Below are 23792 nucleotides of genomic sequence, written 5' to 3'. Positions count from 1 at the left end.
CGCAGGGCTCGCTGGTTTCCAACTTCCCGCGTTGTCCTTGTGCGCACGCGCCGCCCCGCCCTTCGGCGCCAGGCTCAGCACCCTAGTGCCCAACAGGGTCCGCAGCCAGGCTGCCCCGCAGAGCATCGGGGCTTGAGTGTGGTTCCCGCCGGGTCCCGCGACACTGAGTGGCGCTTAGGTCGGGTCTGGGGCCGCTGATAAGGACCCGGGCGGGTGGCGGCCACCGGCTGTGCTCTTATCTCAAGACCGGGACACGCGGACGCACAGGACTGGGGGGAGTGGAACCACGATCCCGGGATCCGGGGGCACCCACAGAACGTTAAACAGCTTCCATTAGGAGGCTCCAGCCCTTGTGCTATCTAAGGCTGTGATGAACAGCTCGGGTCTCCAGAAGCTGTTAGTAACCCGTTTTCAGTCCCGCGAAGCCGGGAGTCCTTTACTTTGGAGCGCTGGGTCTTTGAGAGCCCGAGTTTCATCTGCAAAATGGGAAAATCTTCGCAACTGGTGAGTATTGAATGTTTTTCACCACAGATGCCCAGTCAGTGCTGTTGCTCAATAAAGTTATTTTCAGCTCATAGGGATGGGGATCTAGCTGGCACTCTTTCTCCACAAAGTTCATTATCCTGGAAGATAGTGGAATGGTGGCCTTCTATTCTCTTCTTCCCTTCCTCTGGGGGCTCCCACAGTTTTGTTTTGTTTTTTTTCTTGATGGAGCTGTGCTTCCCCCTCCCCACACAATGACAACCTTGTTATAGGACATGGCCAATCAGAACAGAGCTCTGCCCAAAGAATAAGGCCCAGGCAAGACAGTCATATGGGGTGCTGCGAATACATGGGGTTAAGATGCAACCTATGAAGCTATCAGCAGTCACATGGGTTGGGTTTTGGAGAGTTGCCACAGTCATCTCACTCCTTTCCTGGTGATTCAAAGGAAAGGAGGGAACGCTGAACCCCAATCACAGAGTATTTCTGTCCTCCCCAATGGCATGGTTGTCTCAGCACCAGGATGTAGCCAAACCTGAAGCTGCCCCTTGATTTCTCATCCACAAGAATGAAGCCATTACCCGTTCCACTCAGTGGGTAGGTCTTGTGTCATTTGCATTCTAATAGGTCCCAATTAATACAAGATGAGTGTGCAGACCTGAGTTGGAGATTTTTATTCTGATGACAAAAATCGTAACAAAAACTTACAACTGACAAACTGGGAGTGGGACTTAGGCTGGGAAACATGAGGCATTGGGTGCCTAGAGTCCCTGGCATGCTTCCTAGAATCCTGGGCATCTTTCAGGGCCCCAGGGACCCTGGGTATTTCCTGGAATCCCCTCCTGGGGGTTCCCAGAGAGCCAGCACTCTAGGCCAAGGCTTTCACTGTGCAAGAAGGTTGAGAGGCACAGGGATGGTTCAGACGGTGGCCTCAACCTCAGTGGCTTCATCTTCCTCCTCCAGTAGGCTGTAGGAGGCATGACTCTGGCAGGGCCTTTGCAGTGGATGAGCCAGCAGCTTGGCCATGCAGTTGTGCAGTTCCAGGGCTGGCCCAGCCAGTGCCACCTCATACTTGTAGCTGGTACCCTTGGTATCCAGACTGCCCATGAAGGCAAACATGTCCTGGGGGCCAGGAAAGGGCTGTTTAGGCTTGGATTCCCCTGAGAGGCTCTCCCTGACTCTGGAGGGCTTCCCAGAAGAAGGAGCATTAGGTGGGTTCTGAAGAATGAAAAGGAGTTTGCCAGGCAAAATATATTGCCTTGTTTAACAAATGTTCTTTGTCCCCCCTGTCAGTGTTGGGGACCCCCAAGAGATCAGTTCTGGAGTCCCGATTCAGAAGAGACACCATGGGATGTAGACAACCTCCTGCCCTCATGCTAATATTACCTAAAGATCAGGGAAAGTTTCCCAGAGAAGTGATTTTGTTTTGGGTATTGAGGTATGGGTAGGAATTGGTCTCAACTCTTATTGTTTGCAGTTGGGTAAAGTGAAACTCAGAGCAGTAAACAGCCCTCTAAAGGTCTCACAGATAATTCAGGGCTGGGGCATGAAGACTCAGCAGAGCCTAAGGAAGTAGGGAGGGAAGGGTGCTATAGGCAGAGGACACAGGCAGAAAGAGAGAAGCAGGAGGTATTGGGGATGAGGCAGGTGGGACTCTAAGTGCCTCCAGGGCCACCAAGCCAACAGCCCCCATCAACTCACAGCTGACATGTGAGAAATGGTTGATGACTGACTGATTGACCATGACCCTCCACACACAGGGTAGGTGGGTTGTGAGACATCCCATCTACATCCACTTGCCACCCATAGCCACCGGGGCCCCTCACCTTCCAAGTCATCTCCTCTTCCTTCTCGTCCGCACCATTGTGGATGTAAACGACGTCGAAAAAGAAATATGGGCACTGGAACATTTTCTACAGTGAAAGGACATCAGCCTTTGGGACTTGGGTCACCCCACACCCCCGATTCCCCGGCTTCTGCCTTGAACTCTGGGAACCTGCCTGAAGGTTCTACCCCAACTCCTGTGGTTAGGAAGATTACCCCTGGTGTTTACCCATCACCCTGCTGGCTGCAGGCAGTCCTCCCTCTTGCACGCCTCACTAACCTTCATGGGCTCCGTCAGAGTGAACTGGGGCTGACAGGGTGGACGGCTATAGACAAGGATGATCCGGACCACGTACGGGGGTGGAATTGTCTGCACATTCTCTGTGACCGGAAGCTCGGTCTTCTGCTGGCTGCACACAGTAGGGAGGGAAACAAGTCAAACCACACTTTGAGGCTCAATACACCAGAAAACCCAGCTCCTCACAAGGCAAGCAAGGCCTCACCTCACCTCAAGTTCACTGTTGCCTCTCAGCCTTCCCAAATGTCATGCCCTCTGTTCCAGAACCTCCCCAGTCTCACCCTTCTGCCTGACCTCTCTCCTGTTCCATCAGGGAGATTTAGGTGACCCTCAAAGAATCCCCCATCCTGAGTTGGACTGCCTTATCAGGTTTGGGGTCTCTGGCGAGGACTAGATTTTATATGTTAAGTCAGTTCCCACGTCTGCACTGTAACATAGCTGGATCTCATGTTACCCAAGAGATCTTATGTTGGGCATGTTCTTAATATGTAAAAAGCAAATCTGATCATCAACAAGAAAAAAGCTGATATCCCCTTAGAAAAATAAATAGATAAAAATAGACAAATCACTGAAGGGAATCTTAAATGGATTAAAAGTAGATAGAACACAGCTTAAAGGATAGCACAGCCACGCCACATATGGCCTCTTCCTACTATCAGCTAGGCAGAATTTTCAATGGTATCATCAACCCTGATGCTGGGGGAGATGAACAGGGTTACTTTCCTGAGCAAATGCTTTGGCAAAGCCTAGCAAAATAAAAACACACGCTTTGATGTCCTCCACTGAAAAGCCACCCCCTTGTTTCACTTGCAAAATTTGCAGAGTTGGCTATACCAGGTTAGTCACAATGGAAAAGGCTACACAAGCTCCAAGCCCACCACTAGGGGGCTGATGAAAACAGTCCATAGCTAAGTCTGGTTTTTCATTGTTAAATGAAGGAGAAAAATAACCAAAGAATATTTCATGACATGAGGAAATAATATAAAAATATGTCAGTGCCCATAAATAAAGTTTTATTGGCACAAAGCCACATCCACTAGAGAATGTAAGGCCTGTGGCTGCTTTTGTTTTACCATGGCAGGATCCAGCTGTTTCAACAGAGAGCATGATACTTGTAAAGTGGAAAACATTTACTATCTGGGTGAAAAGAATAGAATGAAGAGTGTGGGGTAGAGGGACTCACATGAGGCTGAAGAGACCTTCCAGATCTGGCAGGGATGCTAAGGAGAAAACTGGTGGCAGAACACAGGTAGGCAGGGGTGGGTAGCTTCCCTCATCCTAATTGCCAGGAGCCCACTGCCAGGAACCATTGTGCCAGAGACAGTGGTACCCAGACTGAACTTCTTGGCTTCTCTGGGTCTCGGTTTTCCCATAGCACAGATCACAAAATACAGGACAGGCACTGGTTGCCCACAAGACCTTCGTGACTCATCCCCTTTCCCTCAGGGCCAGGGTCACCCTCCTTACAGTGAAAAACCAAAGTGAAAAACCTTATCCTCCCAACACTCACTCGTGTATTGTTTTGTTTTGTTTTGAACTCACAGGGATCTTATTCTATTTGAATTGGGAGCTGCAGAGGAACCTTTAATATTCACATTAGCATAGAATGTGCTGTGCCAGGGTTGAAGGAACCTGTAATGGTGATTGCAACTTTTCAGACACATATTGCCATTCATAGAACACTTACTGTATACTCAATGCATGAAGTGCTCCCCAGGTAGATGAATTTTGACACCCAGAGTCCAAATGGCTGAAGACAACTTTATCTTCACAGCCACCCTGTGGAGTAGGTTTTGTGACCCATTTTACAGATGAGGAACTGAAGCTCAGGGAGGTGACCTGTCCATGCCTGTCTCAACTCAGCTGGACCTGAATCTACTTCCTCCCTGGATCAGGCTTCCCAGGGTCCTCAGAAAGGGTGGCCCCCTCCAGGGTGTCCCTGCTTGGAAGGATACTGAATGTGGAACAGGAGGCCGTCTCCAAGTCATAGAGGCAGCTGCAGAGTTCACGGGGGTCACAGGTCAGGCCAGACAGCTGCAGGGAAGCACAGGTTTCAATGAGGTGCTCCCCAGCACCCAGGGGACCCCAGTCTGGCCCTAGCCTCACCCAGGCTGTGTCGTCATTCACCACCACCAGTGCAAACTCATGACTCTTGTCGATCTTGTGTTTTGTCCTTACAAACATCTCAATCATCTTCTGGGACACATTGAGGGCATTGGTTTTGGAGCTAAGGAAGGATGAAGAGTGAAGGATGTGGTTAAAGCAAGGCATCCTGCCTGGGGGACATCCCTTCACTGCCCATCCTGGGAACCCTCCACCAATCCCAAGATGAGGCTCAGGTTATACAGCAAGAGGGTGGTGGAATACCCTACAACACTTGCCTTCTGGCCCTCTCTTTCCCAAATGGGTCCCTCTGGCCAGCTGGGTCTCACAGCTGATCCACTGAGAACCCCCTACCCCCATCTTCGTTCAGTCACAGATGAGGCCTTGCACATAACCTCAGAGAGACTCCACTATTCAGGAAAAGGGTTTTGTAGTCAGCCAAGACTAAGTGTGAACCTAGCTCTGCCCATTTGCTATGATGCCTTCAGCAAGTCACTTTGCTTCTCAAACTGTCCAAGTCACTGCTGTGGGCAGGGAATGACTGCTCTCCCATGCATGGAACAGATGGGCTGTATCACTATGAGTTCCTATTGCCACCCTCTGATACCATCAAGTTCCAGGCCAGGCCAAGCAGTTGTGAGTTTCAGAGAGAGAACCTACACTTGGGGGCTGGGTCTCTCCCAGCGTGGCTGCACATTCAAGCCCCCAAATGTCCCTCTCACCCATTGAAGGACTCCAGCTTTGGCAGTGACATTTCCTCTGACAGGTCCAGGCAGATGATCTGCAAGGAGGCAGGAGAATGGTAAGAGCACTGTGACTGGCAGCCAGCCTGACCCCCATACCGTTCTCTCAGCTCTCTAAGCAACCCTTTCTGAAAAGACACTGAATTTTCTCCAGTTCCCAGCCAATCTACCCACCCACTTTGGAAGGCACTGGCTCAGGGGAAAACCACCTTGATGAGCAAATAAATAAATCAGAGAACATCTGACACGGAACCAAAAAAAAAAAACCAACCTGGTAGAATTGTGACCCTGCCAAAGATATGTCCACCAAGAATCCCAAAATGTGACTGTGTTTGAAATTAGGGTCTTTGCAGGTATAACTAAGATAGGATCACCTTGTCTCAATGACAAATGTCACTATATAAAAAACAGAAGAGGAAGAGACACACAGAGGGGAAGGTCAAGTGAAGACAGGTAGAGACTGGAGTGATACAGCTACGAATGCCTGGAGCCCCCAGAAACTGGAAGAGGCAGGAAGACTCCCTATGGAGACCGCAACAGATTGATTTGGGATTTCTAGCCTCCAGAAACTACAAGAGAATAAACTGTTATTGTTCTAAGTTACCCAGTTTGTAGTAATTTGGAGTAGCAGCCTTAAGAAAGTAATATAAAGGGAATGTTTACAACTGATGCCCAAAGGGCAAGAATGACTAACCAATGGTTCTCTAATAGCTTGGAACACAGGCCAAGCTTCCCACTTACCACTTTCTCTGGACAGTTGACTCTTGGTGTCCGCACCTGGACCTCAGGAGCTGGTGGGGGCACCTTCCAGGGCTTAGGGCCAGTTCCTGGGACATTAGGAGTCCCATCATCAGCACTAGCTGCCTCGCCCTCACCCTCACTGCGGCTGCCCACACTGGCCTGGGCCCCAGGTGCCCGATCCTCAGCACCCTCAGGGTTGGACCGTGTACGGGGCCTGGGTTCAACTGACTGCTCCTCTTCTTCCTCTTCTTCCTCAGTAGGGCTGCTGGACTCTGCCACCTCCATGGCTCCTGACTGGCTGGATGGAGCAGTAATAGGGGAAGCCAGGATGTTCCTCTTTAGGGTGTTAAAAACATTTGGTTACCAGACAGGATAGTAGGGCGTGAGCTGCTTAGTGCCTATAAGAGTCACTCCTCTGGGGCCTCCCTGGTGGCGCAAGGGGTTGAGATTCAACCTATGAGGCTATCCGCAACCACTGCAGCACAAGTTCGATCCCCGGCCAGGGAGAAACCCCATGGCACAGCAGATCTCTCCTGACTTGCCAGCTGCTCCCCTTAGCAGCGTATTTCACTCAGTCTGCTTGTTCTTCTCCCCACTCTGTCTCTGGTGAATCTTCTCACCCCCCGCACCTCTGGCCTGTACCCCAGTTCTTGTAGGAATAAATAAATTAAAAAAAAAAAGTCACTATTCTGGACCTCAGTTTCTTCATCTGCAGAATAGGTGCCTTTTAAACTTCTCAGTCTGCCCTCCACCCTGATGTAAGTAATATTCTCCCACCTTTTCCTGTAGGGATAACCCTGTAAACCCCACCCCTCCTGGAACAATGATCATATCAATGACCAGCTCAAAGATGGGCAATTATCAGACTTCCAATAGTATTAGTAGGGAAGAGGGACTTGTTAGAGTCGCAAAGCTGTTAGGATAGAAATCAAGGCCTACCAAGGGCCCCTTCTGACTCCAAAAGGGGAAAGAGAGCCTGCCTGAAGTAACAGGACATAGAATTCTGAGGGCCTGGCTCCAGCTATCCTGAACCAGTCCTCTTACTTCTCTTTCTTGTCTAAGCCAGATTGAGTTGGGTTTTCTGTTACCTGAAATTGAAAAGGCTCTAATGAATAATGGAATAACGACCGCTCTGACTTTCCCCAATAGGCGCTCGGCGCCTAGAGGGTCTCTGCACAGGGAGGGCCGCGAATATGGGTATGACAGTTCCCTTTGAAGAAAGAAAAAACGCCAATGGAACAGCTGCCTATCTGGCCAATGGCTGCGAGTTGCCCAGGATGGTCTCTGACTATCTCGCAGTCCTTCACAACCTCTAGGGAAAGAAAGTCTGAGCTGCAACAAAAGGGATGGAGATTTGAAGAAACCAGACCTGAAGACGGAAGCCTCAAATGAGGCGACGGGATGGACCTCTGGGACTGGGGAAGCTGGACCTCTCGTGATGACAGGGATGGGTCCCGCAAGCTTTCACCATCTAATTCTTCCTCACCGTAATCTGAGCCAGCCTCCAACTCGACTGCCGACAAGTCAGGGCGCCGCCATCTTCGCAGCCCGAAATGGTGCGTGCGGTCGCGAGGCCTCCTGGGAAATGTAGTTCAGAGGACTACAATGTCCGCGGGACGACGCGAGAGAGCCTTGGAAACTGATAGGCTGGGACTGTATTGGGTGGGATTTGGAAAGTGATGGACAGGAAGTGAGGCGGGACCTTGAGTGTGATTGGCTAAAACAATAATAGCTTTTCTGTTTGTGGTTGCTGATAGGCTGGGACGAGATAGCGTGGAATAGGGTGTTCAAAGGAATAGAATGGAGAAGACCGAGCATGCAATCTGACAAATAAGTGGGACCGAGTTGGGCCCGGGCGAGGAGGCGTTTTTGATTGGTGATTGGTGAGATTAGTGGAGTTGGGGGGCGGGGTTTTGTAGACCTGACCCAAGTCCAAGGGTCACTCCCGGTTATTTATTTACACTCCTTACTTTACATATATTTGCAAAAATCAAAAAATACTATACCCTTTCTTCTTTATAGACACTTGTCCTCTTAGCCCAATTACCATTTTTTAATTTTTAAAAAATATTTATTTATTTATGCATGCAAAAGCTGTGGTGCTGGCCAGAGACGTGAGAGGGTTCACCAGAGACAGAGTGGGGAGCTGAACAGGCAGATCTACTGAAATACACTGCTGAGGGGAGCAGCGGGCAAGACAGGAGAGGTCTGCAGCACCATGTGGGTCACCTCCCTGGCAGGAGATCGAACTTGTGCTGCAGTGGCTGCAGATAGCTTCATACATAGTGCCTGCGCCATCAGGGAGGCCCCCAATTACCATTTTTAAAAAAGATTTATTTTTGGGTCTCCCCTGGTGGCGCAGGTGGTTGAGCGCCACCCTGTGAAGCTGTCCGCAGCCTCTACAGTGCTGGTGCTATCCCGGCCAGCCCGTGAGGGTCCCACACGGCGCGGCAGACCTTGCCTGTCTCGCCCGCTGCTCCCCTCAGCAGTGTGTTTCGTCAGTCTGCCTGTTCTAGTCCCCCTTCTGTCTCTGGTGAATCCTCTCACCCTCCCGTGCACCTGTTCTGTACCCTGGTTCTTGTATAAATAAATAAATAAATCTTTTTTTAAAAATAAAAGAAAATGTAAAAAAGATTTATTTTTAATTTATTTATGCATACAAGAACTGGGGTGTAAACCAGATTTGGGAGGGTGAGGGTGAGAGGATTCATCAGAGACAGAGTGGGGAGCAGAACAGGAGAATCTACTGAAATACACTGCTGAGAGGAGCAGCGGGCAAGACAGGCCTGCACCATGTGGGTCAGCTCCCTGGCGGGGGTTCAAACTCATGTCACGGTGGCTGGCCATAGCTTCACAGCCCTGAGACTTTAACCCTTTGCACCACCATTACCATTTAAAAATCAATCTGAGGGGGCTCCCTGGAGTTCAATCCTCGGCCAAGGAGCTAACCCACATGGTACAGTCCTGCCTCGCCAGCTGCTCCCCTCAGCAGTGAATTTCAGTGAATCCGCCTGTTTTGCTCCCCACTCAGTCTCTGGTGAATCTTCTCACACCCCCACTCCCCAAACACCACTGGCCAATACCCCAGTTCTTGGATGCATAAATAAAATCAATCTTTAAAAATAAAAATCAATCTGGGCCTTTGTTTCTTTACTTGTAAAATAGTTAAGCCTGCCTGCAGCAGCAGAACTCTGATTCAATGATAGGCAAGAGGGGCTGTGTAATTTGAACCTTGGAGGATGGAGAATTTGTGAGAAAAGCAAAAGGGGAAGCATTCTAGGCTGGAAGTAAAGGTCTGAAAGTTTGGAATAGCCTCGGAGAAGTGGTACATTTAACAGGTTGATATGAATGGAGCTGAGAGTGTGGATCAATTCCCTCTGGGTACCCTCAAGTCAGAGAATTGCAGCTGCTCTCCCTATCACCTTTTTTACGCAGAGAAGGAAGATTCAGCCTTCTAGGATCTGTCAGTGGGACCAAGAATATTCCTGCTGCTCCAGTCTCTACATAGTTTAAACCAATTGCAGAAGGGAGGGAAAGGTGTTTCAAGCAGAGATAACAACCTGGCCAAGGGCCCCAAGTTGTAAGAGAACCCTCAGCTGTCCTAAGAGGCGGCTCATCCTAGCTAAAGCATGGTGTATACATGGGTGCAGGTACTAGGCATGATTTTTAAGAACCTTGAACTCCATATTGAAGAGCTCCTAATGTCTCCCAAGGGCAATAGGGAGCGATGGAGGATATATGAATAAGAAAGGTGAATAGTGAGATCTCCGTCTGATGCCTGAGTAGAGAAGGGAGGAACTTTGGGGAGCTAACGAGGGGACTGGGCTGACCCAGGTGAAAGAGGGGAGTTTTGGGCATGACTATGGAGAGAGAGGAGAGGTCCATTAGAGGTGGATGTCGGAAAAATAGGCAGGATGAAGAGACCATCTAGGCTCTGAGGAATCTAGCATTTATGCAGGGTAAACAGCAGCTGGCATAGGAAGCAGAAATAGGACAGCCAGAAAAGGCATAAGGAGCAAGAGGAGGCATTATAATTCAGTTGCCTGATGGTGCCTGGCCATGTGCAAATTGCTTGTTGAAATTCCCGTGAGACTATAGAAAAATGCTATAATTACACCCACCTCAGGAAACTAAGATGGGGGGGGCAGAGGCATCACTTGCTCAAGATTACCCATTCCAGATCTGTCTTAATTGGATGAGCACTGTGACTGACACTAAAGGGACAAGTGAATAAGTTCACAAAGGACCAGGTGACAAGCCTCAGCCCAGTGGAACATTCTGGCAATGAAGTCCAAGGGTTAGGGCCTCCCTGGTGGTGCAGGGGTTAAAGACACAGTGCTATCAAGCTACTGCCAGCCACTACAGCATGAGTTCATCCCCTTGCCAGCCAGGGAGCTAACCGACATGCGCAGCAGACCTCTCCTGTCTCACCTGATCCTCCTCCCAGCAGTGTATTTCAGTAGATCTGCCTATTCTGCTCCCCACTCTGTCTCTAGTGCATCCTCTCACTCCCACACCTCTGGCCTACACTCCAGTTCTTGTATGCATAAATAAATAAATCTTTAAAAAAATAAATTATTAAAAAATATAAAAAAATAAAGTATAAGGGTCAGAGGTGGAGGAGCCATGGGCTGGGAAACTGTGATGAGGAGGGATTGGCATCTCAAGAGCTGGACACATATTCCCCATTGGGACCATAGGAAGCCACTGTCCTTGAAGAGGAAACTGCACAATAACAAGTCATGTGATGAGGGGAGGGGGCTTCCTGTTTCCTGGCCCCTCCCAGCCCAGTCTTGGCCAGCCCAGACCTGAACAAGCAGTAGCCAGAGTGATCCTAAGAGAGTTCAGAGAATCAGGCCTCTGACCAAGGTACCCCCAGAAAGATAGAGAAAGAGAGTGAACTGAGGGGATCCAGCCCTCAGGATTGGGAACTCTAGTTCAGAAGGTCCCTGGGAGTGGAGAAGGGACTCTTGAAGTCCATGTCCAGATAGGGGAGGCAAGGGAGCAGAGGTATGAACCATAAAGGAGGCAGAGGAAGAGGAAAAGGACAGGGAAACCCTGAGAGGTAGTGAGCTGCCTGTCTAGGGTGGCATTCAAATGTGCCAAATCAGCATTTTCCCATTCAAGACCCTTCTGGAGGGAGAAATGCCCATTTCACAGAAGAGGAAATAGAGGCTACCATTTGCTCCAAACAACAAAGGCCAGATCAGGTTTTAACAGGTGAGGAAGGAGGAGGAGTCTAAGGACATTGATTTCTGGACAGCAATGAGCACCCGGGCAACACGGCCCCGAAGCCGGCGAGGGAGGCACGCCCTGCCTGTAAGTGTCACCTCTCTCTGCACACCCAGCTCTGTGAGACCCCAGGGTCCAGCCCTGCCTGGCTTAGAGCTGGGCCCTGGGGTTCATTTGCAGGCTGAGCTGGACCCTGTGGAGGAGAGTTCAGAGGAGGCAGAGGCAGCCAGCGGCAGCTCTGAGCTGGGCCCTGCACCATTACAGGAGGGCTGCAAGCTGGAGCTGCCAGCCCCTGAGGCAAAGGCTGGTGGGCAGAGCCTGGGCAGCAGGTAAGGCACTCTAAGTCTCTGCCCCCCACTCCAGCTCTGGCACATTTCCCCTCCTCCCCCATGGATCTGCCTGTCCTTTCCCTGTTTACACACCCACACCATGGCTCCCTGTTGTCCTCCTCTGCCTGAATTTCATAGGCCTGCATGATGCAGCCTTGGTCCCTGTGTGCCAGCCACCCCAGCTAACTCCATTTCTAAAACTTTCCATCTCTCATCACTTCATAGGACTAACGAAGAAGCTGGCGGGGATGCTAAGAAGGACCTTGCCTCTGCCCCCAAAGGGCCCCATGAGGCTGCAGAAGGAGCCCACCAGGCCCCAGAGGCAGCCCACCAGGACAAGGAGACTGTCCCCCTGGAGCCTGGGGACATGTTTCAGACTTTGCATCGAGCTCTGAGCTCCCTGGAGGCCACTGCTGCAGCCTGGCGCCTCCAGAACCAGAGCTGCCCTGGGCCCATGGAGGTGGAGGGCAGAGATGAGGGAGGACCAAGGCTGTGCATGGAGCAGGAGAGGGCAGGGGGTTACCAGCGGGAGGCGGCCCGCCTAGCAGAGAGGAATGCCTGGTTGCGCCTGGCCCTCAGCAGCCGTGAGAGTGAGCTTGCCAGAACGCAGGTCTCCCTGCAGGCTACCCAGACCGAGAAGGAAGAGCTGCAGAGAGAGGTGAGTGGGGAAGGCTGCTTCCCAGGGCCCCTTGTCTGAGGGAGGAGGCAGGCCAGTACAGGCAACGTTCAACTGTTCTTCAAAAAAACATGTATGGAGCACTGACAGTTGAGTTCCAGACAGGGGTCCCTTGCACTCATATTTAAGGTGACCAGAGAGGTCCACCTAAGAGGTGACACTTGTATAAAAATCACAGAGGAAGTAGTGGTGCAAGGTTCTAGGGAAGAACATTTTGGGCAGACGAAACAGTCACTGCAAAGGCCCTGAGGTGGGAATGTGATCTGCATTTCCAAGGAACAGCGTGGAGGCCTGTGTGGTGGTGAATGGGAGGAGAACAGGGCAGGGAGTAGAACAGGGCAGGAAGCTGATGGGTGGGGAGCCCGGCAGGGTCTTGTGGGAGGATTTGAACTTTTGCTCTGAGTGAGGTGGGAGCCTTTGAGGATTCTGATCAGGGGATTGGTGGGGACCTGACACAGCATTCACTGACGCCCTCTGGCGGTCCTGTAAGGAATAGCCTGTGGGGAAGCGAGGTCCAAGACGTGGCTCTGGTCTTAATTTGGAGGCAAAAACACTGAAAGAGGGACCTCCCTGGTGGCGCAAGAGGTTAAGCGAAGCACTGTGAAGCGATCCGCAGCCAATGCAGCAGGAGTTCAATCCGGGGCCGGTCAGGGAACTACCCACACGGCGCAGCAGGACCTCTCTCTTGCCTGCTACTCCCCTCAGCAGTGTATTTCAGATCCGCCTGTTCTGTTGCCCCTTCTGTCTCTGGTGAATTCTCTCAGCCCGCCGCACCTATGGCCTGTACCCCAGTTCTTGTATGCATAAATAAATAAATATTTAAAGAAAAAAAAAAAAAGACTGAAGGAGAAAGATGGGAAGGCTGTTGTGGCAGGGGGTGGGGGCAATGACCAGAAGCTGTTGGGCCCTGACACCCATATAGGGACCATTCTCTGTCCGAATTCAGAGCTGGGGAAGTCCTCAGGATGGGAGGGACACATTTGGGCATGCTCAGCATCTACATGGAATCTAAAACAATGAGGATGAATGAGATTTCAGGACCAAATGGCAGGACTGGGAGCCCAGCGCAAGGGATGGGGCCCATGTCCCCTGTTAGGAAAAAGAAGTCTTTTTTTTTTCTTCCATCCCCTCCCATGGTGGCCCCGCTTGCAATCACCAATCAGTTCTCAATATCTGGTAGATCTTTTTGTTGTTGTTCATTTATTTTTATTTATTTATTTTTTAAGATTTATTTATTTATGGGGCCTCTCTGGTGGCACAAGGGGTTAAGACAGAACCTATGAAGCTGTCTGCAGCCACTGCAGCACGAGTTTTATCCCCAGCCAGGGAGAAACCCACACGGTGCAGCAGACTTCTCCTGTCTCACCCCGCTGCTCCCTCAGCAGTGTGTTTCAAGAGACCTGCCTGTTCTGCTCCCCACTCTGTCTCTGGTGAATCCTCTCACCCTCCACACCTCTGGCCTGTACTCCAGTTCTTGTATGCATAAATAAATAAATCTTTTTTTAAAGAGAGAGATGGGAATACAATAATAAATAAATAAATACATCTTTTTTTTTAAAAAAAGATGTATTTATTCATACAAGAGCTGGGGTACAGGCCAGAGGTGTGTGTGTGTGGTGGGGGGGTGACAGGATTCACCAGAGACAGAGTGGGGAGCAAAACAGGCAGACTGACCGAAATACACTGCTGAGGGGAGCAGGAGAGGTCTGCTGCGCCAAGTGGGTAGCTCCCTGGCGGGCTGGGGATCAAACTTGTGCTGCAGAGGATGCGGACAGCCTCACAGCACTGTGCTAACCCCCCTGCGCCAGCTGGGAGGCCCGTTTAGTTTTATTTTTTTAAGATTTTTTTTGTTTATTTATGCATACAAGAAATGGAGTGTAGGCCAGAGGTGCAAGGTGTGAGAGGATTCACTAGAGACAGAGAGGGGAACAGAAAATGTAGATTGAGTGAAATACATTGCTGAGGGGAGCAGCAGGCAAGGCAGGAGAGGTCTGCTGAGCCATGGGGGTTTCTTCCTGGTCGGGGATTGAACCCATGCTGCAGTGGCTGGCGATAGCTTGATAGCGATGTCTTTAACCCCTGCGCCACCAGGGAGGCCCAGTTCTGCCAACATATAAGATGTGTGGTACAGTCTATATGCCCTTCTTTGTCGATTGAAACGTTATGCAGTGTGTTACTCTATACTACATTATCTTTTTTTTTTAGAGGCATGTTTTTATTTATTTGTTTATTTGTTTGTTTTGTTTATTTGTACATGCACGGGGTACAGTCAGAAGCGCGGGAGTGTGAGAGAATTCACAAGAGCGGGGAGCAGAGCAGGCAGAAGGACCGAAGTACACTGCTGAGGGGAGCAGCGGGCGGCAGGAGAGGTCTGCGCGCCATGTGGGACCCTCCTCTGGTGGCCGGGGCGCAGCCGGGGATCGAACTGGCGCTGCAGGGGCTGCGGGCAGCTTCGCAACCCAGCGCTCAACCGCTGCGCCACTGGGGAGGCCCTATACTACATTATTTTTATCCATTGACCCATCAATGGGCACAATGCTTCCATTCTTGGCTATTGTGAAGATGCTGCAATGAACTTGGGGATACAGATATCTTTTCGAGTTAGTGCTTTCACTTCTTTCGGATAAAATATCTAGAACTGGAATAGCTGAAACTCCGCACTGTTTTTCATAGTAGCTCTACTACCTTATATTCCCATCAATAGTCAAGTGACTGAATGCCTTGCCCGACATGGTGAGGGAGTTGGCATGAGTAGGTGAGGCTCCTGCCTTCCAGGTGGGACACTTGCCACTGCTTCTGGAACAGGTCTTAGGAAGGGCTGGCAGGTGGTTGGAGCTCCCAGGTCTTATATTCCCCAGTCTTTCCCCAGATCCAGGAGCTACAAGATTCTTTGCTGAAGCTGGAGCCCTTCCCACCTCCCTCCCAAGGCCAAGCAGGTGGCTCAGGCAGTGGTTCTAGCAGCTCTGGGGCAGACGGAGAACCCTGGGGGACTCAGGTGAGTGTGGGAGACTAAAAGCCATGATTTTTTTTTAAAGATTTATTTATTTATGCATACAAGAGCTGGGGTACAGGCCAGAGGTGAGAGGATTCACCAGCGACAGAGTGGGGAACAGAACAGGCGGATCTACTGAAATACACTGCTGAGGGGAGCAGTGGGCGAGACAGGAGAGATCTGCTGCCGCCATGTGGGTTGCTCCCTGGTGGGCCAGGGATCGAACTTGTGCTGCAGAGGCTGCGGATAGCTTCATAGGTTGCATCTTAACCCCTTGCACCACCAGGGAGGCCCTAAAAGCCATGATCTTGAGAGCCTTAAGGTTTGGGATGAGATTCAAATCCTGGCAAGGGGTTGGAGGCCTCCCTAGTGGTGCAGGGGTTAAAGACAGAGCTATCAAGCTATCACCAGCCACTGCAACACGAGTTCGATCCCTGGGCAGGGAGGTGACCCACATGGCACAGTAGAGCTCTCCTGTCTCGCCCACTTCTCCCCTCAGCAGTGTATTTCACTCAATCTGCCTGTTCTTCTCCCCGCTCTGTCTCTGGTGAATCCTCTCACCACCCTCCCACATCTCTGGCCTACACCCCAGCTTTGTATACATAAATAAATAAATCTTAAAAAAAAAAAAATCCTGGCAAGGGGACCCAATAGCTTCTGGGGATGGAAAAGGCCTAAATCTAAACCATGCTGGCCTCTGACAACCTGGGTGAATCCAGTCCTTTCTTCCTACCAGGACCCCTTCTCCCTCGCTCACCCCCTGCTCCGGCGTCTCCGCGGTGACTCCGGCACTCAGATGGCTGGTCCTCTTCCCTCCCAGTCTCTTGCCCCTGAGGTGCACATCATGGAAGCCCAGATGGAGCAGCTCCGGGGGTAAGAGCCACAAATGCTAAGCTCATAAGTACACCAGCACCTCCCCAGCTGGGAGGTCAGGAGTCTGGAGCTGGAGCAGAAATAGAGAAGAGGGTGAAAATCAGGTACTGACTGCCCGGTTAGGGACTCACTTTCCCTTTTGCCCACCTTCGGAGGCAGGAGCATTGAGAAACTCAAATGCTTCAACCGTCTGCTGTCAGCTGTGCTCCAGGGATACAAGGGCCGGTGTGAGGGCCTCAGCATGCAGCTGGACCAGCGGGAGGCGGAGGCTACTGCGCTGCAGCTGGCCTTGCAGTACAGGTCTGTGTGTCTGCCTGTTGATGATGTCGGGTTGGGCAGGGAATGTTACTCAGATCCACAGAAAAAGGCAGGGCGCTCGCTTCCCCCAATCATAGAAATTAAGGCAATTTATGGGCCTCCCCGGTGGTGCAGGAGGTTGAGCGCAGTGCTGTGAAGCTGTCCGCAGCCTCTGCAGTGTGGGTTCAATCCCAGCCGGCCAGGGAGATACCCACATGGTGCAGCAGACCTCTTCTGCCTCGCCTGCTGCTCCCCTCAGCAGTGTATTTCAGTCACTCCTCCTGTTCTGTTACCCACTCTGCCTCTGGTGAATCCTCTCACCCTCCCGCGCATCTGGCATGTACCCCGGTTCTTGTATACATGAATAAATAAATCTTTTAAAAAAAAAAAAAAGAAGAAGAAATGAAGGCAATTTTAGGCCAAGGGTGCTGAAGCAGTGTGCATGCTCATGAGGGTAGGAGTAGAGAGAGGAGTGAGGGGTCCAGGGTGGGGATGTCACCTATACAGCAAGACAGGTGAGCAAGAATCTGTCCCACAGCGAGAACTGTGAAGAGGCATATGGAGCCCTGCTCACTCTCCAAGAGGTGGACTCAGGAGCAGAAGTTCCCGTGGGAGATATGGAGGCAGCTGAGACGGAAGCTCAAAGGCTGCTGGCACAAGAGAAGGATTCCCTGGATGGACAAACACTACTGGATCCACAGCCCAGGTATCCCTGGAAATCTGGGACTGGTGGGTCAGTGAGGAGGGTCCTGATTGAAGAAAGAGGCTGTCAGAGCTAGTGTGTTGGGGGGGGGGTGGCATTACTCACCATGGGTGGCAGGAAGCCTGACTAGAATGGCCTGGTTGCTGCTTAACAACATTGGCTTGGTGATTGACAGCCATCGGGATGGGTATTGGACCACAAGCTTTTTCTTGAAGGCGGATGATGGCAGCCCTTTGATTAGAACTGACTGTGATGGTGCTTCATGGTTTGACCTGATGTTGGTGCCTACTCTGGCTGGCATGATGCTGCCAAACAGGGTTCACAAATTGAGCAAATGTGCCTGTTGGGTTGACTTGAGGGCATCAACCACATTGTAATGAGTGATAGTGCTTATTGGTTTGGTGTGATGTTGTCTACCATGTTGACATGAGGAATGGTGCCTGTTGGTGCACTGGCATTCAAAATGTTACCCTGATGGATGATGTGCCCACTGGGGTTTACATTATGGAACCCACTACTTTGGTATGACAGTGCCCAACAGAGATACCATGTGATCCATCATGGTAAGATTGAAGATAATGGAGCCCACTAGAATAGGCATAAAGTCATCACAACCATGCTCACCAGTATTGACATAGACCCCTCTTGTTTCTTGTAGCACAGAGGGTAGCAGTGTGGATAGGCCCACACCACAGGAGGTGGTTTCCCAGCTCCGAGGCTATGTCCAGCGTCTCCAGGAGCGCCGAGCTCTGGTGAAGATTCCCCCAGAGCCAGGCCCCACCCTGGCACCCATGTCCACCATACCCCGTGCAGAAGCCATGGTGCAAGCCATTCTGGGGTCCCAGCCTGGCCCAGCTCTGCCCCAGCTGGAGAAGATGCAGATCCAGCAAGACCTGGCAGCCACACGGGTATACATGAGCAGTGGCTATGTGTCAGTCTTTCTTGGTGGGACAAAACCACTGCTGAAGCTGAGAGGGATGTGATTGAGGGACCAAGCAACAAAGGAATGTTTTGCTAGGTTGAGGGCAGGCTTCCTAGAGGAAGAGGAATTGGAGTTAGAGTTTTGAAGGGTGAAAAGGAGTTTTTCTCAGAAATTCAGTTTCTCCTCGGGCTCTGAATCTGGCTTTCCACAATTCCCTTCCTATAGAAAAAAAGATGAGAGCCCAAAACCTGCTCTAAAAGGGAGCTATGCTCTCTGCTTACCACCAACACCACCACCAGGACATGTTCTGGGGGGGGGGGGGTCGGGTTTAGCCTGCAAGAAAGACCTGAGGTTCTGGGTTTGGAGAAACTCCAGACACTTCCATAGAGCTGCTACTTGACTTTTTCTAAGATAATTCTTTCTCTGAACTGCCATTTGTACAGCTATAGTTATTTTTTTTAAGATTTATTTATTTATGCACACAAGAGCTGGGGTGTAGGCCAGAGGTGCAAGGGCTAAAGAGGATTCACCAGAGACAGAGTGGGGAGCAGAACAGGCAGATTGACAGAAATACACTGCTGAGGGGAGTAGTGGGCGAGACACGAGAGGTCTGCTGGGCCATGTGGGTCAGCTCCCAGCCTGGGGATCGAACTCATGCCTCAGTGACTGCCAATAGATTGATAGTGCTGAGACTTAACCTCTTGTGCACAGCTATAGTTTTTACATGAGAATGATATTTCCTATGATGCAAGGTCATGGTGAGGGTCTGAGTTCATGCTTAACCAGCCATCAGTGGGTGCCTCCTGAGACCTCACTTTCCCCAGTAGCTGGTCCTAGAGAAACAGACTCTCTGTCTTCTCTTTGGTCCCTCAGGAGACCCTGGCAGACTTGATGCTGCAGCTACAGCTTGTGCGGCGTGAGAAGCGGGGCCTGGAGCTGCGGGAGGCTGCCCTCAGAGCCCAGGGGCCAGCCCACATGCTTCTGCTGGAGCAGCTGCGCTGGGAGCTGGCACAACTCCAGACTGGTGGGGCCAATAGCAGTGGTGGAGACAGCAGTGGAGGAGGGAGCAGCAGAGATGAGGAGGAGTGGTCTCAGGTGAGCAGCGCTGCTAGGAACAGGCAGGGATGGCAGGGCACTGTTGACTCTATGGCCCTGGTCAGTTGGCCCCTCTGAGCTTTGGGTTCCTTTTCTACATAAAATAAGGAGTTGGATACTCAAACTGCATATCAAAGCTCACATTTGTACTTTGGGGGTTCTTTCTTTCTTTTTTTTTTAAAGATTGATTCATTGATTGATTGATTGATACATACATAAAAGCACCGGGTAGTCAGAAGCACGGGAGGGTGAGAGAATCCACCAGAGCCAGAGCGGGGAGCAGAGCAGGCACAAGGACCGAAGTACACTGCTGAGGGGAGCAGCGGGCAGCAGGAGAGGTCTGCGCGCCACGTGGGATCCTCCTCTGATGGCTGGGGAGCAGCCGGAGATCGAACTGGCACCGCAGAGGCCGCGGGCAGCTCCGCAACCCAGCGCCCAACCGCTGCGCCACGGGGGAGGCCCCTGGGGGTTCTTTCTTTGGGGATATTGAGCCCAATAAGTCCCAGAGGGTTTGGTGTCTTCCACTCAAACCTGGATCTCCTCCTTCCCACCCCAGGGCGTGTTCATACTCTCTCCCTTCCACATGCCAACAGCCTCATCCTATACTTCATCTCTTCATAAATTTGGGTCCTCCCTGGGCCTTGCTTTTGTCCCTTCCTGTCTAGTTAGACAGATTAAAGCCTTCAGTGGCTTTTGGAGCCCTTTGAATTCTCTCTCCTTCCATTATACGTGCAGTGCCGCTGCAGGCAACATGGGTCATGTCCCTCTGTCTAATGAAGTCCTCGACTTCTTCCAGGTCTGACTCAGACATTCTCTCTTCCAGGACAGTCTTCAGATGTAATCCTGTTATTTACTTCCTCATTAGGGAGTAATTTTATCTTATTGGGGTATCTCCCCACACTAATAGAGGCAATTTCAGCATCCAGTGTGGTTGGCTAAGCATATACTCAGCCTGGGTCAAGGACACTTTCCTCCCTTATGCTTCCCACAGGGTCCTCTTGCTGTCCCCAGTGGGAGCAGGGGCATTGATGGAGGCCAGGCAAGCAAAGTGAAGGAACCAGAGGAGCTAGCCCAGGAACTGTCGGCATCGCTCACCCGGTGTGTGCTTGGATCTCGGGTGGGGGCTGGATGGCTTACGGTGGTGGGCACATGCGAGTCTGTGGGGTCCTATTCTGCATGGGAGGACCGGGTATACACCTGAGTGCACATGTGTTTACACAGGAACACCTTGGGTAGGTGGGTGGGAAGAGGGAAGACAGATTGGTTGTGGCTCTGAGCCCCTCTACCCCTATCTCTGCATTAGGGCTCTGAGTCTGCGGGAGCAACTGCAGTCTCTTCGGGAAGAGCTGGAAAAGGTGGCTCAGAAGGGACGAACCAGACATGCTCAGAGTGCTGAGTTGAACAGTGATTTATGCAAGGCTCACAGGTGGGTCCCCCTCCCTTGTACCTCTGCTGGTGACTACAGAAACAACCTGGCTTTCTCTGGGCTTCAGTTTCCCCCCTGTAAGACAGGTGATAGTTTAATTTATCCCCTTCCCCCGACCTCCCCAACTTCACCTTCTCTGATCCCCAGGCCCTGGTGGTGGGACCCCAGGAAGACCCAGTCTCACACAGCTCCTGTCTGGGGCCAGGAGTACATAGCTCCTGGGGGTGGGATAGAGAAATGTTTTACTGGCTAAGCCCCCTACCTCCTCCAGCTCCTTGGTCCTGGCCTTCCGCGGAGCACATCGGAAGCAGGAGGAACAACGGAAGAAGCTGGAGCAGCAGTTGGCACTGATGGAGGCCCAACAGGCAGAGGAGTTGGCAGGCTTAGAAGCCATTGCAAGGGCCCTGGGGAGGCCCAGATCACCCCCTCTGCCTTCCCAGTCAGGGGAGACCTTTCTGTAGGTCCTGCACCTGGCCATGTCAGGACATGCTACAGTTGTGGCAGGCCATGTCATAAACTATCCTGGAGTGGTGTTATGTCATGTGGCGTGACTTTGCATGTTTAGGTATGTTTGGCATCATGGAACTGATGAACCTGGGTATCTGATGGGAGGTGACCAGGCACTGGAGATAGATTCAGGGTCTCTAACCTGGTGCTATGTGGCTTGTGAAGGTGAACATACCAGAGGCAGTCTGGCCTGTGGCAACAGGATCTGTGGTGTTGGAGAGAGTCAGGGGTCAGTGAGGTGACATAGCCAGAGCTGAGATCCCAACTCTCATCTGTCTCCATAGCCCTGGGAGGGGCCCCTGGGAACAGGGCATAATTTCCCTCACCCACCACCTTCCCAGGAAGATGCTGGATTTGGTGCTTCCAAAGGGAAGATGCCATATCCCAGAAGAAAGACAGAGACCAGAATGGTTTGGGGTATAAAACTTCCACTGGAAGAGCTCACTCCAGCGTGGAGGAATAGGCAGCGGCTTTAGAACTTGCACTGGAAGAATGTGTAGCTTAGGTGCAGGGCTTCTGGTGGGTGGCATCTGGGACCCTGCAAGTGGGAACTCAGGAGCGGGCAATGAGTTTTTTTGTGGCCCTACAAGGACTGGAGGAGCCCATGCCAGGGGGAGAGGTTCAGGCTTTCACCTGTGGGAGGTGGAGTTGAGGGAGGTGTTAGTTTCAGGTTAATACAGGCAACTGATTAGCATTATATTTGAATAGGCCACACCTTCCAGCTCTCTACTGGGGTTCAGACAGATCTAGAAGTTGGAGGCGGGGTACCGCTGGGAGCCACCCAGTAGAGCCCAGATTAGTAGCCTGCTGACCCTCCTCAGCGGTAGCTGAAACCCAAGATGGGGATTAGAAAGGCATTCGTCCCAGCCTGTGGAGGGGGGGGAGGCGTTTTCCTGGTCGCACCTGTGCAGGTGTGTGCTGGGGTGGCTGGTGGGGGCAAGGTGAGCCGCCACTCAGCAACCTGGACTCAACCCGGACTTCCTGACCCACGGATTCCTTGGGTGGGCAAGTGCTGGTGCTGGGGACCTTCCGACCCCTTGCACTGTCTTTGGATGGTGGCCGGCTTTGAATAAAGCAGGGAAACTGAGGCGGGCAAGGTCACCCCTAGTGGTGCGACAGTGCGTCAGAGGAACCGTCCTTATGCTGTACAGTCTGTTTCCCAGCCCAAGAATGACCTTAGGCCCCAGTCCCGCCAGGTTGCCGTGAGGGAGCCCTTGTCACAGGGAGACAAGGTCACCTGTTGGAGGGCGGGGGAAGGAGTTGGCGCCAGATGAGGGGGCGGGGGCTGAGTTTGCCGCACGGGCGGGGGTAGTGGGTGGGGGGAGGGCAGGGACAGTTTCCCAGGCCGTCGTCCGCAGGGCCTGGCCGTTCCCACGGGTGCCCCCGCGGCAGATGGGCTCTGGCCTCTTTGTCCCTGGCCCGCGGCCGCCGCAAGGTCAAATGTCACCGCGGGGCCGCGGGCAGGGGTCAAGGGGGCGAGGCCGGGCCTCTGTCCGCCCCCTGGAGGGCCCCAAGGGGTGCCGGCAGGGAGGGGCATGGCCGAGCTAGTGGGCAGGCGAGGAGGCAGGCGCCGAGAGGTTAGACCCGCTTGAGGTTCCGGGTTCCCCTGGTCTTCAACTGGAGCCCAGATCATCACTTCTGAGCGCCCCTTCCCCAGACTCCTGTCCCTCAAACCTCAGTCCCAGCCCCCTCTCCACTGACTCCCTCCAATCCTTTCTTCCCTCTAAGTCTCCCTTTCACATTCCTTCTCTAAGACACTCCTCCCCCTGGATCTTGGAAAGTCCAGGTTAGGGACCTAAAATCCCTCCCTGTCCTCAACCCAAATAACCAGACAGTGCCACTGCATTCCCTAGCGGTTCCAAAGTGAAATGACTTCTCTAACCACCCAGTATGCCCTCTCCCAGCAGTATTTACAGAGCTGAAATCAACTTCAGCAAACCCTTGGGAAGTCCTTGCTCATGTCTAATACTAGTCCTTCCTGCTTTCTATACATTTTTTTTAAAAGATTGATTTATTTATGATTCAAGAACTGGGGTACAGGCCACAGGTGTGGGAGGAAAGAGGATTCACCAGAGACAGAGCCAGGAGCAGAACAGGCAGATAGACCGAAGTACTCTGCTGAGGGGAGCAGCGCGTAAGACAGGAGAGGTCTGTTGTGCCATGTGGGTAGCTCCCTGGCCGGAGATTGAACTCGCCCTGCAGAGGATGCAGATAGCTTCACAGTGCTGCACTCAACCCCTTGCCACCAGGGAGGCCCGCTTTCTATACTTTTATTTTATTTTATTTTTTTTTAAGATTTATTTATTTATTTATACAAGCACTAGGTACAGTCAGAAGCACGGGAGGGTGAGAGAATTCACCAGAGCCAGAGCGAGGAGCAGAACAGGCAGACTGACGAAATACACTGCTGAGTGGAGCAGTGGGCACAGCAGGAGAGGTCTGTGCGCCATGTGGGACCCTCGCCTGTGGCCAGGGATTGAACCGGCACTGCCGAGGCTGTGGGCAGCTTTGCTGCCCAGCACTCAACTGCTGCGCCACCAGGGGAGGC

At 51.9% G+C, this 23792-nt stretch overlaps 2 protein-coding genes across 7 annotated transcripts; one reads left to right on the top strand and one right to left on the bottom strand.

Annotated features, from left to right (window-relative positions):
• Nucleotides 1-228: 228 nt before the first annotated feature.
• On the bottom strand, nt 229-7790 carry BABAM1 (BRISC and BRCA1 A complex member 1). 6 transcript variants are annotated; one of them, XM_037506123.2, is made up of 9 exons: nt 7562-7790; nt 6193-6490; nt 5431-5489; nt 4712-4832; nt 4561-4639; nt 3789-3813; nt 2588-2717; nt 2310-2396; nt 229-1605 (listed from the first exon to the last, which is right to left on the bottom strand). In XM_037506123.2, exons 2-9 carry the CDS (start codon nt 6475-6477, stop codon nt 1402-1404), a joined length of 990 nt encoding a protein of 329 aa, XP_037362020.1. In that variant the 5' UTR covers nt 6478-6490; nt 7562-7790; the 3' UTR covers nt 229-1401. The 6 variants fall into 6 exon arrangements, with proteins under 6 accessions (XP_037362020.1, XP_054549324.1, XP_037362021.1 ...); XM_054693349.1 differs by having other exon boundaries at nt 6193-6486; XM_037506124.2 differs by having other exon boundaries at nt 7679-7790.
• Nucleotides 7791-10998: 3208 nt separating this feature from the next.
• On the top strand, nt 10999-21390 carry USHBP1 (USH1 protein network component harmonin binding protein 1). Its single transcript, XM_037506120.2, has 12 exons — nt 10999-11511; nt 11605-11753; nt 11979-12411; nt 15299-15424; nt 16158-16294; nt 16454-16594; nt 17130-17297; nt 17953-18202; nt 19090-19311; nt 20303-20409; nt 20615-20737; nt 21009-21390. The coding sequence occupies exons 1-12, from the start codon at nt 11458-11460 to the stop codon at nt 21196-21198; spliced, it is 2100 nt and encodes a 699-aa protein (XP_037362017.1). The 5' UTR covers nt 10999-11457; the 3' UTR covers nt 21199-21390.
• The last annotated feature ends 2402 nt before the right edge of the window (nt 21391-23792 follow it).

This window comes from Talpa occidentalis, unplaced genomic scaffold (assembly GCF_014898055.3).
Source record: "Talpa occidentalis isolate TD23 unplaced genomic scaffold, MPIMG_talOcc4v2.1 talOcc4.12, whole genome shotgun sequence".
Classification (NCBI taxonomy): Eukaryota; Metazoa; Chordata; class Mammalia; order Eulipotyphla; family Talpidae; genus Talpa; species Talpa occidentalis.
This window is presented reverse-complemented; position numbering and strand designations above follow the sequence as displayed.

Bases quoted from the DNA above. Each gene is read 5' to 3' on its own strand.
- USHBP1 (XM_037506120.2), top strand. From the start codon at position 11,458: ATGAGCACCCGGGCAACACGGCCCCGAAGCCGGCGAGGGAGGCACGCC. The intron at 15,425-16,157 runs GTGAGTGTGGGA...TCTTCCTACCAG, and splicing joins GAGAACCCTGGGGGACTCAG to GACCCCTTCTCCCTCGCTCA. The intron at 18,203-19,089 runs GTATACATGAGC...TTGGTCCCTCAG, and splicing joins AAGACCTGGCAGCCACACGG to GAGACCCTGGCAGACTTGAT.
- BABAM1 (XM_037506123.2), bottom strand. From the start codon at position 6,477: ATGGAGGTGGCAGAGTCCAGCAGCCCTACTGAGGAAGAAGAGGAAGAA. The intron at 4,640-4,711 runs GTGAGGCTAGGG...GCTTCCCTGCAG, and splicing joins TGAATGACGACACAGCCTGG to CTGTCTGGCCTGACCTGTGA. The intron at 2,397-2,587 runs GTTAGTGAGGCG...CTTTCACTGTAG, and splicing joins CTCTGACGGAGCCCATGAAG to AAAATGTTCCAGTGCCCATA.